Here is a 22249-nt window from a genome sequence, read left to right as displayed (position 1 = left end):
TTTGGAAATGTATCGCCTGGCTCACCTTTCCCACTAATTGTGATCAATCCATCTTGCTTAGGTTAAGTGAAAGCAAATCAGGAAGACAGATGGAATCACACTCGTGAGAACATATGAAGAACCTGCTTCATCCTGTTCTCACAGTAGCTAACCAGCTGCCCCAAGTGGAAACCCTTACTCAGGATTCAAGCACAAGAACAACTCTCCCCTCCTGGGGTTTACAGCAACTGGAATTCAGAAGAATTGATGCTTCTGACCATGGAGGCAGAGCACAGCCATTGTGGCTATCAGCCATCGACAGTCCTCTCCTCCATGGACTGTCTAATCCTCTGTTAAAGCCATTCTTGTTCAAGAAGCATTCAACGTCAGGGTGGGTCAGGTGGAAACAGTAAACTTGATTTATTGGAAAAAAAACTATTACATTTATTCCTTTATTACACAGGTTTAAATTTTGTTTTTCCCCTTAAAAAAAATACCTTTCGATGGGCACTGTTGGATTGGAATGTTCGAACCTGTACAAAGAGGTCTGGGCATTCACACACATATCCCATAATACTTTAAAAAAAGCCGGGGGAGGAGTATGTATTTAAAACTTTGTTTTTTCATAGGTTTATTTTTTTTCTCAATCAACATTTGTTCAAGTCATAATATATATTAAGAGAGGAAAAGGGGAGGGGATAAAATTACACAGAAATATATGTCTGCAAATACAAGGAATAATTTTTATTGCAATATACCGTTAGGTAAGTGGTCTGGGAGGGGAGGAAGGAAAAAGGGTCAAAACTTCAGTACAGTTTTACAACACTTGGTAGGATTAATTTTTTTTTGACAGAAACACCCAACAGAAAGAAAGGGGTGGGGGAATTAAAGATTCATTGAAGAGAAATTAGCAGAACAGAATCACATGACCTAAGTGTGTGGGTGTGCTTAGTGGGTATCTCCATCCATCCATATTAATAAGCCATTTCTTTTGCAGGTGCAAACACTCAAGCCTTTGGATTTCCTAGCATTTTTCAAGGTGCAAGGAAATAAAAATAAGGTATGGTATTCCCAAATTGTCTTTTTTGGCTAAAGATGCTGTTCTAGAATGGTAGAGCTCAAACTTTATAACCTTCAGGGAACCTGATCCATCAGCTGCAAAGGGGATGAATGTCCACCATGCTGTTCAGAAACTGCCTTTCATAACCTGGTGCCCTCAAGATGTCTGGGAATTGTAGCCCTGAGGGCACCAGTTTGCAGAGGGATGGTCTAATGCATAGGCACCAGTCGAGCCTCTTGGGGCTGACTCTTCATATCCATGAACCAAAAGTGCAATCTAGGGTCAAACACCACCTTAACCAAAGGGGGTGAGAGAAGGGAGGCTTGCTCATTCATTTCAGGGTGTCGTTATCCTTAACCTAATGCATTCCTGCCTCTACCTGTTGCATTTTGGGGGGAAGCTCAAGGAATGCTATGTGATAGCAGTTCTATATCCACCAGGGAAGCTGCCTCACTCTCCCTGATCTTCTCAATGAGGGATCCCTGGTGTGTGTTTCCAAGCTTGCCCAAGAGAACACAAAATGCTCTGAGAATTCTATGGTACAAATATGAATGGAGTCTGAACTAGAAAGCACCATGGAGCACTTCAGGGCCCTGTCCCCTTGGTTCATTTAAAAAATAGGAAAATACATCATATAAAGGCTCCTGTTCACAGTATACATGATGTATTTTCCTTTGCAAAGACTGACCTCCAATTGACCTCCTTGGACAGGGGTCTTTGGCAAAAGTGCTCTGCTTCTTATTTTCCTTCTTTAGGAGTACCACTCACCCAACTCATGGAGAGAAGAAACAAAAAAAGTGAAGGCCCCAACTGAAACAGTTTATTGCTAGCAAGCTTCTGCCCTCCCCTTCCTCAGTGGTCTTTAGGTAAAAGGCACACAGGATCACACCATCTCTTATTGCTGTTGCAATGCAGTTGTTTTGGGTTGGGGGGGCAAGCTTGACTTCAGGACATCAAACAAATACATAAATTAGCACCACAAATATTCAGCGCACGAGTACAAATCTGGCATAGTTAATCATCCTATAAAAATGCATGAATATTCTATTTGTTACAAAAGGAAAAACAAAACAAAAAAAACCCCTCCCCGCAAGCAAGCACAGCTTTAATACTTTTCTACAGAAGTGGGCTGGTCTATGCATTGAAATAATTAGACTAGCATGCAACTCCATTCAAGACTGTGGATGGGGTGGGGGTCGAGAGGGGGGTAGAATGGGGTGCTGGAAAGGTGCTCAATCAGAACATCATTAAATGAGCCTTGGAGGGAGGTAAATGGCAGGGGGGTGTCCACCAGTGTCGTCGTCAGAGATAGCACCAACAAAAAAAGAGAAAATGTAAATAATAATAATAAAAAATATAAGCACCTGTGTTTTTATTATTTTTTTAATTATTTTTAAAGTAAAAATAATAATGGAGATCCCTGCCATGTACAATCCTCCAATGAGGGAGGAGGAGGTGGAATTTTGGGGAGGGGGGAGAGGCTTTTAGTTTGGGGGGGAAATATATATATATTTTTTAAATGAAACCTGTACCTTGAAATCAAGTGGAGTGACAGCTGACCCCAAGTCTGTACTACGTGTCAGAGCTGACAAAGGCACTTTCTTTTTCTTTTTGCAGCAGAGTCATGGATTTCCAGTATAACAATATGCTTCGTTAATTTAAAAAAACACACAATCCTGACATTCCTCAGGTTCTCTTTTCCTTTGGAGAGCTGCGGCATGGTTTATCTGATCACCTCCCCCCCACTTCAAAAGTAAAACCACTCAGGCACATGAGGAATACTGTGTATATTGATTGTGTAATCATCAATAGAGAAAGCACCAGCTTAGTCAGATGTAAGGGTAAAATCCTGGAAGAAACGCTTACTCGGGAGTAAGAGGGTTAAACTCAAGTGCAGCCTTACATCTGTGTTTATGCATAAGGCTCAAAGTGCCTGAATGTTTTTACCAGGTGCACCCACCCCACAGGTGCAGGGAGGGAACCGCAACAGCAATTCATTGCCTGAATTGCAGGAGGCTGGACTAGTTGACCCTTGGGGTGCCTTCCAACTCTACATGATTTTATGCCTCCTGGACTGGTGTTTTTTATCAGATGGGCTGGTTTGCTGGTAAGAAATGTGGGCTCATTAAATTATCAATCAGGGACATGGGGCAAGTCACATGCATGCTTTGAACCAGAGGCATTTTATATTTAATATAATAATATACAAATATTTACTTAACAACATACAAAAATAGAAGCACCTTTATCATATGGGGAAGACAGTCAGAACCTGGGAAAAGTTTTCTTTCCTGTAATTGGTTTCAGTTGTAACTTTTAGGATCAAAGTTTTACAAAGAGCAATTAAAAAAAAAAAGTTTATTCCATATGAGTTCTGTTTGAAACACCAGCGGTCTGGTAATCTGACCTGGGAGGATTCTGGAGCATCCTAAGTCTACGCTCCTACGCCGAGGACAAGTGAGTTGTTGTGTCACGCCTGGAGAATAGTTTTCTGCAGGATTTTTCCAGAACCTTCCAAGAGATGGGGAACTTTAACGATCCACAGTACCTGGCCTTCCCCCAGCTTTGGCAAGGTTGTCAAAATTACGGAAGAACAAGACCTGGTTTTGTGGTCTCAGTGTGTTGAAACAACAGCTGTATGTTCAAGTGCAGGAAACTCTTTGGTGGCCTCAGAGGAGATGCAGAGCAAGAGGGTTTTTGGAGAGATGGCCTTTGCTGGTAGTGGATGTCCTTAGGTCATGTGATTCTGGAGTCTGCAGTGGGAATGATGATCCTGGGGCTTAAAAATGGTTTGGGAAGGGTGATCCAGCGGCAGAGTTGGAGCACAGGCAAAACAGAAGCGGGGGGAGGAAAGAAAAACCCAAATAGATAGCAATCCTATCAAACTGTCCAGTTTTAGAACGTGCATGTGACGATGACACAAAAATGGAACCAAAAACCGAAGGCGCGATGAGGTTACGAGGTTGCTCATTTTGGAGAACTAGTTTTCTGAGTGGTCCCTTAGCCCATGAAGCAAGCTGGTCCCACCTCGAACCCAAACTTCTGCGATGCTTCTCCAAAGTCGTTGAACATGATGTCAACAATGGGGACCTGCTCCACTTTGGGGGTGTTGATTTCCAAGACAGTCTTCTGGTAGCCTTTCTTTGCCTGGAGGGAAATGGAGAAAATTGAAAGGCAGGTCACCTCGCTTATGATTCTGAGCAACTGGCAATCAAAAGCATACTGCTTCCAACAGTGGAGATAGACCATAAGAAGAGCCTGATAGATCTGGTCAAAATGGGCCCATCTAGTCCAGCATCCTGTCCTCACTGTAGCCAAACAGATGCCCCAATGGGAAGCCCATAAGCAGAACATAATCTGAACAGCCACTCTTCCCACTTGGGACTCCCAGCAACTGGTATTCAGAGGCATCCTGCCTTTAACAGTAAAGCTGGCATCCAACCCAGAGGGGTGGAACCTCAGGGCTAAAATCCTTACCAGTCCCGCCATCAAATATCCTTCTTAGAAAACATGCCAAAAATCAAGGTCTGTTGCCTTCTGTTTGCAAAACAACTGCCCCACCCCTGAGTTGCGACCTCCAGGCTCTTGCTGTTAGTCCAGCCTGGACTGTGAATCACATTAGCTATGCAAACGGTTGGACTCAATAACCCTTTAGGTCCAACTCTATCCAGTGGTACGTCAGGTTACAGCCACTTCATGTTACGTTCTTTCAGGTTACGTCCCACGGCGACCCGGAAGCACTAGAAAGGGTTACTTCTGGATTTTGCCGCTCGCACATGTGCAGACATACAAAATGATGTCATGCGCTTGCGCAGAAGTGGTGAATCGTGACCTGCGTGTGCGCAGACGTGCCGCTGCGGGTTGCACTCTTTTCATGTTGCGAACGGGCCTCCGGAACGGATCCCGTTCGCAACCAGAGGTACCATTGTAGTTCTATGATTCTAAGACATGCAGATACTCACTGCACAGCCATCCAGGACAGCCCTGATGAAGGGGTTGTTGTCATAGGACATCTCCTCGTCATTGGAGCCCAGGAAGCGGATGGCCTTGTCATAGTTGCCAGCCGTGGTGTCGTGCCAGGCCACCGACTGGAAGCAATTGTAGGTGAGGTTCTGGTGGGCGGAAGCACTCAGGAGCCTCAGGAAAGTCATCTGCACCACGCCAATGGGGTTGCCATCGGAATCAACATAGGAGAGCTGAGGGGGAAAGAAGAAGAGGAGAGGGAGGAAGCAGGGAAGGCAAGGCTGTGCAACAACTTGGAAGGTGGTGGAACTCTCCTTGGAGGTTTTGAAGCAGAGGTTGGATAGCCATTTGTCAGAGATGCTGCAGTTGAGATGCCTACATTGCAGGGGGTTGGACTAGATGACCCTCAGGGTCCCTTCCAACTCTATAATTCTATGATTCCATGAACTTGGGAGGCATCCTGGGCTAACAACAGATGGCGCATGGAAGGCAGAACATCAGAAGAGCCTTGCAGCTGGATCAGGCCAAAGGCAGCATACTGTTCTTACAGTGGCCAACCAGGTGCCCCAATGGGAAGTCCACAAGCAGGACCTGAACGCAACAGCGGAGCTCTCGCCACTTGTGATTCCAAGCAACTGGAATTCAGAGTTATTCATACTGCCTCCAACAGTGGGTGGAGCCTTGCTGGTTCAGGCCAATGGCTCGTCTGTCCTTATAGGCCAACAAGATGCCTTTGATGTCAAGTAGGACACAAGCACAAGAGCACTCTCTACCCACCGTGGCTTCCATTAATTTCATAGCATCTTAGAATTCTAGAGTTAGAAGGGACACAAAGAGTCCTCAAATCCAACCCCCAGCAATGCAGGAATCACAGCTCATTTCAATGGATCTGCTCTGGGTAGGTAGGCAGGGAAATGTGTATGCAGCAAAGAACAGGCTACTGGGTGTAACAGATGGTATATTTGGGCATTCTGTTCTGGTTTTGCAACTGCTCTCAGACAGAAGTACCTGCCCTCGCTAGATATTATGGACTGCATTTTAGGAACGTGTTCTGCAGACAGCCTGTTCCTTTGAAAGAACCTGGAAGGGGGCGGAAGGAAATAGGGATGTACCAAATGAAAACAGGAGAGACTCATAGTGAGAGCAACTTCACAAGGAAGGCATCACAAAGAAATAAAGAAAGGGTATACCAACCAATGATCTGGATCTGTGTCCACGCTTATCCGGAGAGATCAACATGACTAATCATGGCAAGCTCAGCATGCCAACAGAGAAGGCGCTACCTGCATTTTAGAAGACGAACTGGCCAACCAGCTGTCACCACCTCAGAGCTGCCATATTCCTTTCTTAGTCATTTCGGGGAGGCGGCACTGATTTATAGCCACGGCGGCGATTGGGAAAGAGGAATGCTCACCCAACAGAGGATCCCAAATCAAATTGGAAAAGATAATGGAGCTCGCTTGTGCCATTCTCCAAGACTATTACAGGTCATTGCTTTTTAACGAGTATCGTAGAATGCAGAATGTCACTAGCCTTATCATCCTCCTTGGAATTCTTCTAGTACAGGAGAATTCTCCAAATCACAGACCACCGTACATTTGAAACACAGTGATACCATTTTGAACAGTCATGGTTCTCCCTTAAAAATTCTGTGAGCTTGAGTTTATTCAGGGTACTAAGAGTTCTTAGGAGACCTCTATTCCCTCTCCCAAAACTATGATCTCCATAGTTTCCTGGGAAGAACGATTGTTTATTAAGGCATTCTGAACAAACTACAACTTCTAACCTTCCTTACAAGGTTGTTGTGTGGACTTTCCCCAAAGAATTATGGGAGCTGTAGTTTGTCAAAGGTGCTGAGAGTTGTTAGGAGATCTCTGTTCCTCCTTTACAGAACTACAGTTCCTGGGAAGAGGTGAACCACTCTGGAAATTGTAGCTCTGTGAAGGGAATGGGGCGGATATTTAACGAAGCAGATTTTGTGAACTAATAATAATTATTATTAAACCAACAGGACAACATGTCCTCAGAGCTGCTTGTTTACTTATAATATTATAATAATAAGAGTTCGTGACTGGAGCCATATGGCTGCAAGATTATAATGAGCTTGAACAGGTGCAAAAGCTCATAAAAATCTAATGGGAGTTATGCATTTGTTCCAGGGCTGGAGCAGGGGGAGGGGGAACCCCCCAAGGTGAAACTCACAATTTGTAATCCCATTTTTCACTCTCCTGGATGGAAAAGGTGCTCTGGGCAATTAAAGGAGGGGGGAACCCTCCTTCTGAATAGCTTAGGAGTTTTGAGGTAAATAAGGGACATAGGTAGTGCTGTGGTCTAAACCACAGAGCCTAGGGCCTTCAAAGAGGTTTTGCAAGAGAGCCATAGACTGAAGGGATGAATCTAAACCAAAACCAACAGATTCTCAAATTCCATAGGGCTGCTCTGAGTAGACCTACTGGAATTACTAACTTGGGTATGTTCAGTTCAGTAGGTGTCCTCTGAATACAACTTAGCTGGAACCAATCCATTTAATTAATTAAACTAACTGGTACCTTGTTAAAGGTATCCATGAATAACATATTAAGTAATCTAATGAATTTGGAGCTTCAGCAGTCAGTAAAATCTTTTTATTGCTCCCACTCCATCAATGGCTCAAGTTCGAATTTGCAGGTCAGCGGTTTGAATCCCCATGACGGGGTCAGCTCCCGTTGCTCAGTTCCAGCTCCTGCCCACCTAGCAGTTCGAAAGCACCCTTAAGTGCAAGTAGATAAATAGCTACTGCTCTGACGGGAAGGTAAACGGCATTTCCGTGCACTGCTCTGGTTCGCCAGAAGTGGCTTAGTCATGCTGGCCACATGACCCAGAAGCTGTACACCGGCTCCCTCGGCCAGTAAAGTGAGATGAGCGCCACAACACCAGAGTTGTCTGTGACTGGACCTAATGGTCGGGGGTCCCTTTACCCTTTTAAAGGTACTCAGAGAGCCACATCCAAACCAGAGATTGAGAGCACAGTGATGCCACGTTCGACTGTCATGGCTTCTTCCCCCAAAGAATCCTAAGAACTACAGTATGTTCAGAAATGGGGATAGCCACATTAAAAGCCCTGCAGTGCATCACCGAGGAGTGGGGTCTTCTGAGACCTTTTGGGACTTGCAGGAGAAACTCTCCCACAGACCTCAGCAATCTTCTCTGTCTGCACCAGAAGAGTTTGTGGGGGTTGTTCTGCTTTGAGGCTAGTGACATTTCTCCAACAAGTCACCTGCTCCTTCCAAAATATCGGGTTGGGGTGTCTTCTAGATGCTGGTAGCTATTTTGAACAGAAGATGCAATACTAAAGCAGAAGGAGAGCAGCAGGACATCAAAATGTGCAAAGAGGCAGGAAGGGAGATTTTGAGGAGTTGCTAACCATTCAGGTCTCCCTGACCCCAGCACAAAAAAAGTTTGCCTATGGCTAGCAGAGAGCAGAGAAACTGGCCAAGGCACAAAGACTACATGTGGTGCTGCACCCATACTGCAAATTAGTACAGTGCTGTGCATTTGCGGACATAACAACTCTCTCCCCTGCATGGGGAGGGAAGGGCTCTTAACACGTACACAGGAGATGGCAGTTGTGCTCTGTTAAGTGGGAGCTCCCTTGCCAGCCATGTGGGTGCAGATTCAAGAGTGTCGCATGCAAAGTGATGGTGGCTGAAGGACCAGGATGCCCATTTCGTTTGGTTTTGAAGATTTAAGGCAGAAGCATCACGAGCTAATGTGGTGTAGTGGTTAGAGGGTTGGACTAGCACCTGGGAGCCCAGGGTTCAAATCCTCACCTGGTCATGAATCTTACTGGGTGACCTTGGGGGCCAATCCCTGCGTCTCAGTCTAGCCTACCTCACAGGGTTGTTGCGGGAATTAAATGAGGAGTGGGAGATCCATGCAGAAGATCTTTGGTGAAAAAGGTGATATAGAAATGCAAGCAATAAACTTCAAAGAGGTTTTGCAAGAGAGCCATAGACTGAAGGGATGAATCTAAACCAAAACCAACAGATTCTCATATTCCATAGGGCTGCTCTGAGTAGACCTACTGGCATTACTAACTTGGGTATGTTCAGTTCAGTAGGTGTCCTCTGAATACAACTTAGCTGGAACCAACCCATTTAATTAATTAAACTAACTGGTACCTTGTTAAAGGTATCCATGAATAACATATTAAGGAATCTAATGAATTTGGAGCTTCAGCAGTCAGTAAAATCTTTTTATTGCTCCCACTCCATCAATGGCTCAAGTTCGAATTTGCAGACTTTCAAGTTCAGAACCATGAAAGGCTGAATCCTGAGACTTGTCTAAGTTATGCAGAATTGAGTAAAACTTGTGCACTAGATTCAGCCCAAGCCCAAATCCAAAATCAGTTCATTTGAGATCTGGGCTTTGGCCAGGTCAGGTAGAGACAGCCCTAGGTTGCCCTCAGTTGCATCAGGCAATCTGGAGTACCACAGGAGTGGGGCGTTGCAGGGTGGGGTGGAAAAGAAACTGTGTCAGCTGCACACACCTATTCCCAGCAGGGGAACACCAACGTCAACCCTCTATTCACTCACTGGCTAAAGGCACTGGGGAATCAGACCCCAGTGCTATTGGATCCTCCTGTGCTTTCAGTGTTGTCAGGAGCGTGGAAGGAGACACATCCTAATTTGAACTGATTCAGGGACACATCTAGGTCAGCTGTTACCCAGGTTGGGGCCTTGGATTGGGTCTGGGTGCATGTGTGCTGCGCCAGTGCCCTAGCCAGCCACTTGTGGCTAATATTAGCCAGCCAGATGGTGACAGGCAGATCTCGGAGGAGGCATGAAGCAAGGATACACCCTAGCTCCTCCTTAAACTGTTCCTCTGTAGTCATTTAGAGCCCCCCAATGCTTGTGCTGGTTAGTCCATCATGCAGTGTGTGAGCAGGCAGGTTTTTCAGGAGATGGCCATAACCAAGAAGCGGGCGTGTCTGGCGTGTCTCCTCCCAGTCAGAGGCGTGGTGGGGTGCCAAAAGCTGAGCAACTTACCAGGGACCCCCGCTTGAAATGACTATACCATGTGGCCGGCTGCTCTTTGGGCCATCGAGCCATTTTGCTCTGCAAAATATGAGACACGTTTAAAGCAAAACTGGAAAGTGAGAAGGGGGAGTGCCTTACCAGTTTACCACGCTTGAATTCACTGAACCAGGAGCCTGGGTTTTCCTTGGGCCATGTGGTAATCCTGGCCTAAAAGTGGCGGAAGAGGCGTGGCGAGGAGGAAGAAAAGGAAAAGGGTTGAGAGAGAAAAAGAAAGAGAAGAGTTATATTTGGAGGGGCACAGACTCACATTGAAATATCTCCAACTTCTCCCCAAAATACACATAAGGACATCCTTGTTGGGTCAGGCCAAAGGGGTCCATCTAGTGCAGCATCCTTTCATGACAATAGCCAACCAAGTGCTCCAATGGGAAGCCCACAAGCAGGACCGAGTACAACAGTAACCCTACCCCCACTTGAGATTAACGTCAACTGGTATTCAGAGGCATATCAACTCAGATACTGGAGGAGAAATATAAGATAGGATTTTGGAATCTGTGGCCCTCCAGTTGTTGTTGGACTCCAACTCCCATCAGCCCCAGCCAGCACGGTCAATGGTTGGAGATGATGGGAGCTGTAGTGCAGCAACACCTGGAGGGCCACAGATTCCCCACTCCCTTGACACAGAAAATAAGAAGAGCCTGGCTGTTGGATCAAGCCAAAGGCTGCTCATCTAGTCCAGACTCCTATTGGCCACCCAGATGTCCCAGTGGGAAGCCTTGGAAGCAGGACCTGAGCAGAAGAGCAACTTTCTCCTGTGGCTTCCAGCAACTAGTATTCAGAAGCATTACTGCCTCCAATAGCAGAGTGAAAACACAAAAAGAGCCCTCCTGGATGAGGCCAAAGGGGGCCCAAGTAGTCCAGTAGCCTGTTCTTACAGTGGCCAACCAGGTGCCCATTAGGAGAAGCCAGCAAGCAGGATGTGACCACAACAGCAATTCTCCTCTTCTGCAAATATATTTTTAAAATGTTTTTTCCCCTGTTAGGTAGGAGAACGGCATTGCAAAATTCAGAAAACTGTTGATTTCAAAGGACAGTGGTGTTTTGGTTCCGGAAATGCAATTCTGAAAAGTTCACGTTAGAAATATAAGCGGATCAAATCCCCCCCCCCCATCCAGAGGTATTTTTGTTACCATGACAGCTATGTTCCTCCTTTCTGTTTAAAATCAAGGTGACCTGGTGCCAAATCTGAGCTCTCTCTCTCTCTTTATCTTGGAAGAATTCCTGAACTGGAAAGTTAACTGCTTGACTTCAAGATCAAACTTTTCAACCCTTACGAATGCACAGCTGTAAAACAATTATGCCCCCGGTGACAACTCTCATTACTTTGGGGTTAATGGTCTGTATAACCTCTGGAGAGGTGTTGGGCTACAACCATCAGCAAGCCCTGCCAGTAAAGAACAAGCAGAAATATCACTCTCCTGGGTAAATGGTCCATTTATCCAGGAAGGTTGGAGGTGGCTGAATAAGGTTTGGAAACAAATGGTCAGAATGGCAAAACTGCTACTCTGAGCCCAGAACCAATGAAGAGCACGTGTAGGCTCAGCCCAATTGGTTTGTATCACAAGAGCCACCATTGTTGAATCTGTTGGAGCAATGGTGTCCTTGACATCTTCCTTGGGCACCCATGATGCCACAGAATCCACTTGCTAACTGCATAGGTTGGTGATTACCTTGAACATGAGGCTGCTGGAATGAGGCTAATGGCTCATCTAATCCAGCATCATGTTGTCATAAAAACAAAAGAACCTGCTGGATCAGGCTAGTGGCTCATCTAGTCCAGCATCATCTTCACACAGTGGCCAACCAGATGCCCATTAGGAGAACCTCTCAGTACCCAAGCACAAGAGCCTTCTTCTCTCTTGTGGTTTTCAGCAACTGGTACTCAGAAGCATTACTGACTCCAGCTGCGGAGGCAGAACATAGCCATTGTGGTTAGTAGCCATCAATAGCCCTCTCCTCCATGGATTTGTCCTTTTAAAACCACCCAAGTTAGTGGCCACCACTGCCTCCTGTGGGAGCAAGTTCCATAGTTTAACTACCGGTTTGTGCTGCATGAAGAAGTGAAGAAAAGTGCACAGAGCTGGAGGAGGAAATTGGAAGCAATTCCATCCTTAGGGAAAGACAAGAAATAGGGTGTTGCCTTGAGGGTGAGTTAGACCATTGGTCCATCTGGCTCAGTATTTCCAGTACACAGTGGCAGAGGCTCTCCGGGACTTTGGGCACAGGACATTGCCAGCCCTACCTGAAGACTGAACCCAGAATCTTCTTGCACGCAAATAATATGTTCCACTACTGAGCCCTTCCTTTAAAAAGGAAGTAGGAGTCTAGTCTTCATACTTTTGAAGAAAGGGTTGAGTTGAAAAAGGAACACGGGAAGCTGCATTATACTGAGAGAAACCCATTGGTCCATCTAGTTTAGTACTGCCTACACTGACTGGCAGCAGTGGCTCTCTAGGGTTTCAGGCATAGGACATTCCTACTTGTAGATGCCATCAGGGATTGAACATGGGGCCTCCTGCATACAAAACAGATGCTTCATCACTAAGTTGTGGTCCTTCCCCTAAAAACAAAGATTCTAGTCCTTGTAGTTCTGAATAAAAAGTTGAGTTAAATAGGAATATAGGAAGCTATCTTAGAATCATGGAAACATAGAATTGTAGCACTGAAAGGGACCCCAAGTGCCATCTACTCCAACCCCCTGCAATGCAGGAATAACAGCTAAAGAATCCTTGATAGAGGGCCATTCAACCACTGGATGTTAAAAATCTCCAAGGAAGGAGAGGCCATCACCTTCTGACAGAGTCTGTTCCACCACTGAATGACAGAAAGCTATTCCTAATTTTTAGTTGTAATCTCCTTTCTTGTCATTTGAATCCATAGGTTCAGGCCCTCCCTTCTGGAGCAGCAGAAAACAAGCTGGCTCCATCTTCCACATGGCAACCCTTCAGATAGTTGAAGACGGCTATCAAATATGGTTTTACTGAGCCAGGCCATTGGTCCACCCAGTTTAGCATTGCCAAAAGCTCCTCAGAATTTTGAACAGGGGTCTTTCCCAGTCCTAGCTGGAGATGCAAGTGGGGACTGATCTTGGGACCTTTTGCATGCAAAGGAGATGCTCTGCCATGGAGCCCTGAAGCCTGGAGTTCTTTGAAGCATAATCTTAAAGGATCTGACCTGGAGGGCTTCGACTATATCCTGAACAGTGTAATGATTAAGGAAATCATGTTTTCTTCCTAAAATGTTCATAACAGCCCACTGGAAAAAAATATCAAAGTCTCCTGTTCCTCCTTAATACAGCTCTACATAATCTCTCCACTCCCAGCCTATTAACTGCTCTCATGATTTCTTTATGAAATGCAACACAGCTACATTTTTCTTGCATTTTATATGCAAACATGGGACAAGGCTACTTTCAGGACAGTGAGCTATTAGGCTTATAAAAAATATGTACTGTGAATAAGCAAGTACTTTTTCTTTATCACAATAATTTATACACAGGCCTTTTGAGCTACGGCCTCTCACTTCAAATATAGTTCTGGATATCAAGCCATTATTAGGAACTGAGTAGCTTTTTAGGATGCAATTAGGCACAAGATAGGGGCTGCTTGGTTCTAAATAAGGTGGTGGACTCTCATTCATTCAAGGTTTCTTAGCAGTGGTTGGATAGCCACCTATCAGGGATTCTTTAGCTGTGATCCCCGCATTGCATGGGGTTGGACTAGATGACCCTTGGGGGACCTTCCAACTCTACAGTTATATGATTTTAAGCTTCCTATAGAACCAAATCAAGGATCCAATGGACAGGTCAACTTTTCTGCCTGCCTTCCAACGTGAAAGTGAAAGGGATGCCCAGATTAGTGAGAAAGAAAGAAAGAAAGTAAGTAAAAGAAAAAGCTCACAAGAATCACTTACCCCTTCTGACTTCTTATCTGGGAAGATGCAGGTCTCCCCACCAGCGGTGAAATTACAGTAAACTTTGAAGGAATCCCTGGAACAACCTTGATTAGGATCTACCCAGTATTCACCTGGAGTTGGGACCATGTTTTTTTGAGGGGAGGAAGGAAGACAGGAAGAGTTGATACAAATCCTACAATTTAATCATCTAACACATTCCTATGTTTGTGAAAATCCTACTATATGACACCAATTTGTTTTTGCAACAATAAAAAGGGACTAGGGATGGAAGGATCTGTTTTGTTTTCTAAGTAGCAATTTGCAATCTCTCTTAAAAAGAATCCTCATGAAAATCCACCAGCATTTTGGAGTGAATTTCTCCTAATAAACCAATTTTATGCAACAAATGCTTATGTGCAGTTTTCACTAACAAATACATTTTTGCAAGAGATTTCCCTAAACGTTATTTGTATTTGTATGTTATTTTCACTAATATCCTCATTTTTTTATGCACACTTTCCCCTAAGCTATGCATTTTGTGAAACACTGGTTGATTGGAGAACTGCATCGTGAAATTTGGGTAAGTGCAAATTTTTGATTCACCTATTGTTTCAGAAAGTGTGAATTTGATGGAATCAGCTTTAGACTCAAGAGTTGTGGAGGTGGAGGGGACCCCATGGGTCAACTAGTCTGAATACCTGCAGCAATCCCAGCAATGCAGGAATCCCAGCTACCGAATTAAGGTCTATCTGAGGCATCCCTATCTGAGGCACGTAGAAATTGCAGATGTGTACAACACTGTTCTGGTTCCCAGATGAACCCTCCTTCCCCTTCCTGCATATCCACTGATGCCCATCCATACCGTCTGGGAAATCCGGATGACAGAGTTGCAGATCTTTGCAGGTGCGAGCTGGGTTGTGCTGAGTGCCCAGCGGGTGCTTCATCTGCTCAATTTCCAGTTTCAGAGAGTTCAAGGAGCCAAAGATCTCCTCCATGCCGTCAGCGTAGTCCATGTAGTTGTCAGCATTGCCTTCGTTGACCAACTGGCTGGCGTCAATGTTCCGCCGGGTCCTCTTGGAGGACTGGATGGGAAGTGGTTGGATCACTTCCCCTGGAGGACCCTGGGGCAAGGAAGAAGTAGAGTGATACAGTTTAACTGGTGCTGAAGACAGAGAAAGATAACATGTAGGGAAGGGGCAACATCAAGGATGGACTACTGTAAGCTGCTCTTCAAGGGACTGCCCTTGGGCCTGGTTTGGAAGCTCCAGCTGGTGCAGAATGTGGTATCCAGATTGCTGATGGGGGCATCTCACTGATAACATGGGAACTACTGTTAAAGCATATTTACTGGCTGCCCATCTCTACCAAGGCAGTTTCAAGGTCCTTGTATTAATTTACAAAGCCTTGAACAACTAACATCCAGGGTACCTCGGAGATTGCCTGAGCCTTTATATTCTATGTTGAACAATGAAATTATCTGGAGGAGGATTGTTTGTCATCCCCTGAGTTGGGGAGGCTTGTTTGACAACAAAACTAAGCCTTTAGTGTCATTGGCCCAGTCCAGTGGAACTTTATGCCACTGGACTTTCAACAAGAGCCTTCTATACCAACTTTTAAATGCCCGATGAAAACATTTGTTATTCTCCCAGGCCTCTGCAGGCAGATAAGAAGAGATCCTTCCACAATGGTTAACTGATGTCTGCTTTTAACTTTCCTGGTATTACCTGTATGGTCCTATGTCGTTTTGGTATAAACCACTTTGTTGTTTGTTTATGAAAAAGCTGCCTGTAAATATTTCCAATAAAAAGGGGAGAGGTGTTCAAAACCACAAAGGACATGGTGACCAGTACTTACAGGAGGCCCTGGTGGCCCAGGGTGACCAGTTTCCCCTTTTGGACCTGTTGGACCCTAGAAAGACAAAGAAACAGAAACCAGCCCATGTTAGTTAGGTGGGCAATACAGACAGCCACAGATCAGAGGCTTGTCATCAAGGGATAACTCCTATTTGCTGCGGGCCAACCCTCTGACCCCAAGTCCTTTATATGGGAGCAGCTACATGATGAACAAAGATAGCCTTCTGAGGGTAAAAGAACCAGGTAAGGCCACCTCTTAATACAAGGATTCCCGAAATAGGGGTGGCAGTTTTCATCAATGTTTGGATGCAGAGAGCCATTTTGATTCAAGATGGTAGCCCAGAAAACAACTTTGGTGTGACTTTGCACATTTTTTGGCGTAGGTTTGGCTGCTTCTCAAGATATCATTGCCAAACTCAATTCAGGGGTTCCTTGGGCAGGGATCTTCTTTGATGTTCAGACGCCAGGTGCCATTTTGAATCAAGATGGGAGACCAAAATGTGACTTTGGTATGACTCCACCAAATTAATGTTCCCAGTTGCATAGGTTTGACTTACCGATGATCCTTTAGCACCTTTTGGACCAGGGGGACCCTAGACCATGGAGAGAGCCAAACCAACAGTTAGTAGATTCACACAAATACACAAATTATCACTCACATTAATGTAAGCTACTGATTTAAAACCCAAACACTATTGCAGGTTTCAAATGAATGTGCTAGGGATACATTCATCTCTCCTCAAATATGGAAGATGGAGCAAGCTTGTTTTCTCCTGCTCCAAAGGGTGACACGAGCCAATGGATTCAAGTTACAAGAAAGGAGATTCCAACTGAACATTAGGTAGAATTTTCTGACAGTAAGAGATCTTCAACAGTGGAAAGGACACCCTCAGAAGGCAATGGACTCTTCTTCACTGGAGGTTTTTAAGCAGAGGCTGGATGGTCATCTCTCATGGATGCTTTAGTTGAGAGATTCCTGCATTGCAGGGGTTTGGATTAGATGACCCTTGGAGTCCTTTCCAACTCTACAATTCTATGATTCTATGAAGCCCCCAAGCAATATTTTGAAACATCTGTTTAACATTAAAAAAAAGAAATCCCAGAATTACTATGGGTTGTATCCCACCTACATTTTACTCAGAGTATCATAGAATCATAGACTCACAGAAATTTATGTTCCAAAGTTAGTCATGATCATTCATTCTATTCGGGGGCCAACCCAGCCAACTCCTAGGTATGCTGTGGGATGGGCCATAGCTCATGTTTTAGTGCATCTGCTTTGCATGCTGAATATGCCAGGTTTTATCCGAAGATCTCTAGGTAGGGCTGGAAATGTCCTCTGCTTGAAACCCTAGAAAGCTGCTCTTCTATATAGAAGAGGGTTAGTGAATTCTAGGGATTGATAAGTAGAATCTGAGAAAGATCTGGTGCAACAGGAGGTTTCTGGTAGTTTCCAGGCCTCCCATTTTCTTGTTGAACCCACAACAGGACACAATGACATGTAGCCTACCAGGTTATTTATTGAATAGCTCGCCTCTCTTATGCACAAGTGACTCATTTACACCATCATTTTGGGAATAAGGATCTCTGAGAACTTGTTACGTACCGGTAAACCTGGAGGACCAGGAGGCCCAATTGGACCAGACGGACCTGTTATACCCTATAGAAAGAAACCCAAACAGCAAAATCAATGTTTATTAAAGAGAAATTCAGAAAGTATCTGTCGTTAACAAGAAGCTTTGGAGGAGCCAATTCTAAATTTGGATGTTTAAAAATATTTAAAGATTTAATCAAACTAATTAATTATTATACAATACAGAAGTACTCGTGAATATTTATAGGGATACAGTAAATTAGAAGGAATGTATGGTTTTGTTATGTTGCATATTTATCATTCCAAAACATTCCCCCATAAATCTCTTTGGTTGATTGACAGCATTAAAGTAAGTTAATGCTATCATCATTACAATAGACCAGGTGTAGGGAACCTCTGGCCCTGCAGATGTTGCTACACTACAAAGTCATTCATCCATTGTCATTGGCCACGTTGACTGGGGCTAATGGGATAGGAGTCTGGCAACATCCAACAACAGACTCCCCCCACCTGTGACAAACCATGTTTTCTCAATCCAATCTAGCAATTTTATTAATTTAAATTTCATCAGCATCTTAGCATGATTTTCCACACACCCTACCCCAAATCAATAACAGTTTTGACAGTAATTTCTCCATATATAATATATTTTTATATGCTATTTTTACTAATGGGTTCTCACATTCCCCCCCACAAATGCATTTCTTGTACAGGTTTGTTTGGTATGAGAAGTGCATTGCAAAATATAGGAATGTGGAAATTTGAAGGATAGCTGCACAGTGTATTGGTATGAGTAGTGCAGATTAGGTAGCTTCTCATTAAAACACAAGCAAAAATCAAATTTCTCCCCCAGTCACCACTTAGAAATCAGTCTTGCTGATTGAACGGAAGACATAAGAATGAGAAAGGAAATTTCCCATCAAGCTCCTGGATGCTCACCTGTTCTCCTTTAGGCCCCGATCCTCCTTGAGGGCCTGGAAGGCCTCGGTCTCCCTTTTCACCTTGCTCACCAGGAGGCCCAATCAGACCAATCAGACCTGGATGACCCTAGGAAAGATCAAATGATGCATTTCAAAATCTCAAGCGTGTGAAGGTAAAGAAAAGCTTATTTATTAAATTTAACACATTAATCAAATTTATATCCCACCCCTTCCTCTCCAAGGAGCCCAAGACAGGAAATGAATCAGTGATAAAATAATCTCATTAAAATATATTAATTAATTAATTAATTAATTGAAGTACTGAACAATTTAAAGCATCTTAAAAAACCATTAAAACACTTTTTTTTTTTTAAAAAAAGGAGAGATGTAAGCAAATCTTGTGGACTAGTGAGCTGGCATGGCCTAGTGGTTAGAGTGTTGGACCGGGACCTGTGTGTCACAGTGCTGTTAGGCCTGGAGTGAGGAATTAACTCTTTATCATCAAAAGTAGACTTGCAAGTCTAGTCCAAAATCAGGCCACTTACCTTTTCTCCCTTTGGACCAGAATCTCCTTTCAAGCCAGGTAAACCAGGCGGTCCCTTAAGAAAGAAAGAGGAACATACTATAAATAAATAGCACCATGCCATAAAATTTCCTTTAGAGCTTAAACTTGTTTTAGATGGAAATTATGAGGGAGGGGTGAATATGTCAGATTCTGGTTTCTTATTTTTGCAGTCTTTAGTTTGGTTCTCCATTATTTCCACATCAATTTGTGATTTCTATAGAAAGTTCTCATGAAAACACTAGGTGCAAATCTTTCCTGATGTACACATGCCAATTTCACTAATGCATGCATTTATAGGGATAATTTATACTAGCATTTGCCTTTTTGTACACATTACTTAGCTGGAAAACGTCACTGCAAAATCTGGAGAAGTTCAATGGAGGGCTGTGTTTCAGTTCTCAAATTGTTTTGCAAAGTGCTGTTAGGAGTTTGAGGGTGGGGGAGGAAGTAGGCTGTATGCAGTTCCTTCTAATTCCTAGATCTAGCAAGTATTAAAATATAAGCCAGGTTAGCTTCCTGGCCTCAGCCTTCCTTAATGGCCCCAGCCCAGTATACCTGAAGGAGCGTCTACACCTCTATCGTTTAGCCTGGACACTGAGGTCCAGCTCCGAGGGCCTTCTGGCGGTTCCCTCCCTGCAAGAAGTGAAGTTGCAGGGAACCAGGCAGAGAACCTTCTTGGTAGTGGCACCCACCCTGTGGAACACCCTCCCATCAGATGTCAAGGAAATAAACAACTATCTGACTTTTAGAAAACATCTGAAGGCAGCCCTGTTTAGGGAGGTTTTTAATGTTTGATGTTTTATTGTGCTTTTAATTCTGTTGGGAGCTGCCCAGAGTGGCTGGGGAAACCCAGCCAGATGGGTGCAGGGTATAAATAAATTATTATTATTATTATTATTCCTGTGATGTGGTCGCCTCGGTGATGAATCAAGAGAACAAAGGAAAGGGGGCTCTGTGCAAGATAAAATATAACACCCCTTTGGGGTGTTAATGCTGTGAACCCTTCCATCATAGGCTCAGGTTGTATAAATGAAAACAAACCATATATTATAAAGACACCACAGTCTCCTCTGTGCTTCATTCCAAACGGAAACACAAACCCTGGCAAGAGCTTGGAACCCCTGAAATCTTGCATCACTCAGAGATGGGGGTGGCAGGCAACAGTACGAAGGAAGTAGGTTTGCCCTTAAATATGACTTGAATCAAATTTCTCCCCCATCCAGACCCAACTCATCTACTTATACTCATGTTTTCAAAAATGTAAATCTCATAATTTACATTTGGAATCTTTGGAATCTCATAATATTCTCAGATCCAAACCTTCTTGCCACCACCCAGCTCTAGCAACATACATGTTAAAGCAGAATGTGTGGGTTTCGGGTGTGCAGGGATCTGGACCTGTAACAGCCTTGAGCCTGCTTTTATCTTAAGCCCACATCTCTGTTCAAGTATAAGAAGAAGTCAGAATGAAGGAAGGATGGAATGCTGTTTTTCCTGTGTAACTTGTTTCTTGTGGTTTCTTATTAACCAGGTTGTGATAACTTTGTCATCCCTAGAAAAGGTGTTAAGCTCTGTGTATAGGTAGAACACTTGAATTAACAATTCAGAAGAGATGGTGATGGAAGTCTTCTCTAATGCAATTGCTTCTTCTTAATAAAGAGAGTCTTCGGCAGACTTTTAGTCCAACCACAGTGGTGCTTCTTCCACACAGATAAACATGGTTTTGTAAAATACAGCCAAGTTATGCGAGAAAGGAGAGTAGAATTCCAAGCTGCATTTTGACTGCAAATGGGAATACACCCCTCATTTCAAAGGCATGCTGGGCAGCTAAGACTGTAGCCAGAAGCTTCTGCAATAACTTTGCCAGGTTGAGGCTGATGGGAGCTGGGAGTCTGAAACATCTAGGGTAGCAGCCTGGTAAAAGCTGGCATACAGTTTATGACTGCAATGCCCATCATTACAAAGCAGACTTCCTTAACAAGATCATGACACCTGATTTTGGAAATACAGCGGATCCCAGGAATATGGTGGAATCAGAGTGGAAGTGAACTTCCACAACCATCCCCATTATCGACAAACAAACAAATAACAAAAATCCTGCAAAACTTCCAGACGTACCAGTGGTCCTGGAGGTCCGTCTGGGCCTGGAGCACCGGGAAGTCCTTGCTCACCCTGCAAAACAAGGATGACTCATTTTTATTCATTTGTTGAATTTTTAAAGCAAGTTCCATAGTTCAATTCAGGCCCATGCAGAGCTTCTCTGAGAGCTTCTCTTGATACATGGCAACTTTCTATGGCCCTGTGTTATGCGGCAGCCTCTGAAGATGCAGAACCCATTCATGTTTTTTTATACTGCTTGGACTTCAGGGAGCCAGCACAGAGTCTAGGATGCTGATGTAATAGCTTGCTTCTCTTACAACAGAAGGCTTTCCTATAGATGACCTCTGTGCTCTTAATACTCACCACTGGGCCGGGGATCCCTCGAAGTCCATCTGGACCAGGCTTTCCTGGTGGTCCCTGAGGGCCAACAGGCCCCGTTTTCCCAGGAGGTCCCTCCAAGCCTGATTCACCCTGTGGTGAAAAAGCAAAAGAGAATCAGGCTGTTGTTGGAGGGAAACAGAGGCTGAAACTGAACATGGATTTGACCTTCTGAAACCTCAATAAAATTACGTTTTTTACCTTGGCACCTTTCTCTCCTTGTCGGCCTTCAGGACCCGCTGGCCCAGGTGGGCCCTAAAAGAGATAAAGAAGGTTGATAAGCAAACAGAATCAGATTCATATGCCCCCTGTGATTCCTGCATTGCAGCGGATTGGACAACCCTTTGGGTCCCTTCTGATTATACAATTCTATGATTCTCCTTATATGTAAGCCCTTTGCCTCTATGCCCCTGTGTGTTTCATCCAGTATCTAAGGCCCTGCTCTCTCTCTCTCCCCCCCGCCCCCCCCATGTCTTGTTCAATGGAAGTATGGCAGCTGCTTTTTCAGTGGTGGTACCAACATCCACTCCATGGAGGACTTAACACTTTGGAACAGCAGATGCTGGGTCCAGACCTGACCCTTTAAGAAGGCCTTTGTGGAGGGTAGAAACCTCTATGTGTAGAAACCTCTCACTTATGTGTGTGGCTAGAATGTAGCCTAATGTGCAAAGGGAAGTCATGTATGTTGCCCTCCCTACTTTTGCCTTTGGCCCCTCCCACCTCTGCTGGGTGTCCCCCCCCGCCCAGAAGGGTTGCTCACAAGGCTGAAAGCCTTCCCCATCCCAGAATGAAGAGTCTCATGTGTGATTCTGATGTTGCCATACACAGGCTGAGCAACAGATATGGCCTCTGTTCACATTAACAA

The 22249-nt window shown here is 44.4% G+C and overlaps 1 protein-coding gene across 3 annotated transcripts in view; it reads right to left on the bottom strand.

Annotated features, from left to right (window-relative positions):
- Positions 1 to 375: 375 nt before the first annotated feature.
- COL5A1 (collagen type V alpha 1 chain) overlaps positions 376 to 22249 on the bottom strand; it is a 180704-nt gene continuing 158830 nt past the window's right edge. Inside the window, exons 54-66 of one of the 3 annotated variants that reach the window (XM_083423334.1) lie at positions 21586 to 21639; positions 21370 to 21477; positions 21025 to 21078; positions 18887 to 18940; positions 18361 to 18468; positions 17434 to 17487; positions 16385 to 16420; positions 15829 to 15882; positions 14837 to 15095; positions 13993 to 14105; positions 10030 to 10227; positions 5002 to 5235; positions 376 to 4186 (exon numbers count right to left, since the gene is read on the bottom strand). In XM_083423334.1, coding sequence (XP_083279460.1) covers positions 4040 to 4186; positions 5002 to 5235; positions 10030 to 10227; positions 13993 to 14105; positions 14837 to 15095; positions 15829 to 15882; positions 16385 to 16420; positions 17434 to 17487; positions 18361 to 18468; positions 18887 to 18940; positions 21025 to 21078; positions 21370 to 21477; positions 21586 to 21639 — 1473 coding nt within the window. In that variant the 3' untranslated portion in view covers positions 376 to 4039. The remainder of the gene's footprint in view (positions 4187 to 5001; positions 5236 to 10029; positions 10228 to 13992; positions 14106 to 14836; positions 15096 to 15828; positions 15883 to 16384; positions 16421 to 17433; positions 17488 to 18360; positions 18469 to 18886; positions 18941 to 21024; positions 21079 to 21369; positions 21478 to 21585; positions 21640 to 22249) is intronic. The other 2 variants (XM_083423336.1, XM_083423335.1) reach the window with 2 other exon arrangements.

This window comes from Podarcis tiliguerta (genome assembly GCF_965153285.1).
Source record: "Podarcis tiliguerta genome assembly, chromosome: Z".
In the NCBI taxonomy this organism is placed as follows: domain Eukaryota; kingdom Metazoa; phylum Chordata; class Lepidosauria; order Squamata; family Lacertidae; genus Podarcis; species Podarcis tiliguerta.
Note: the sequence above shows the minus strand (reverse complement) of the source record. Positions and strands in the feature narration are given on the sequence as shown.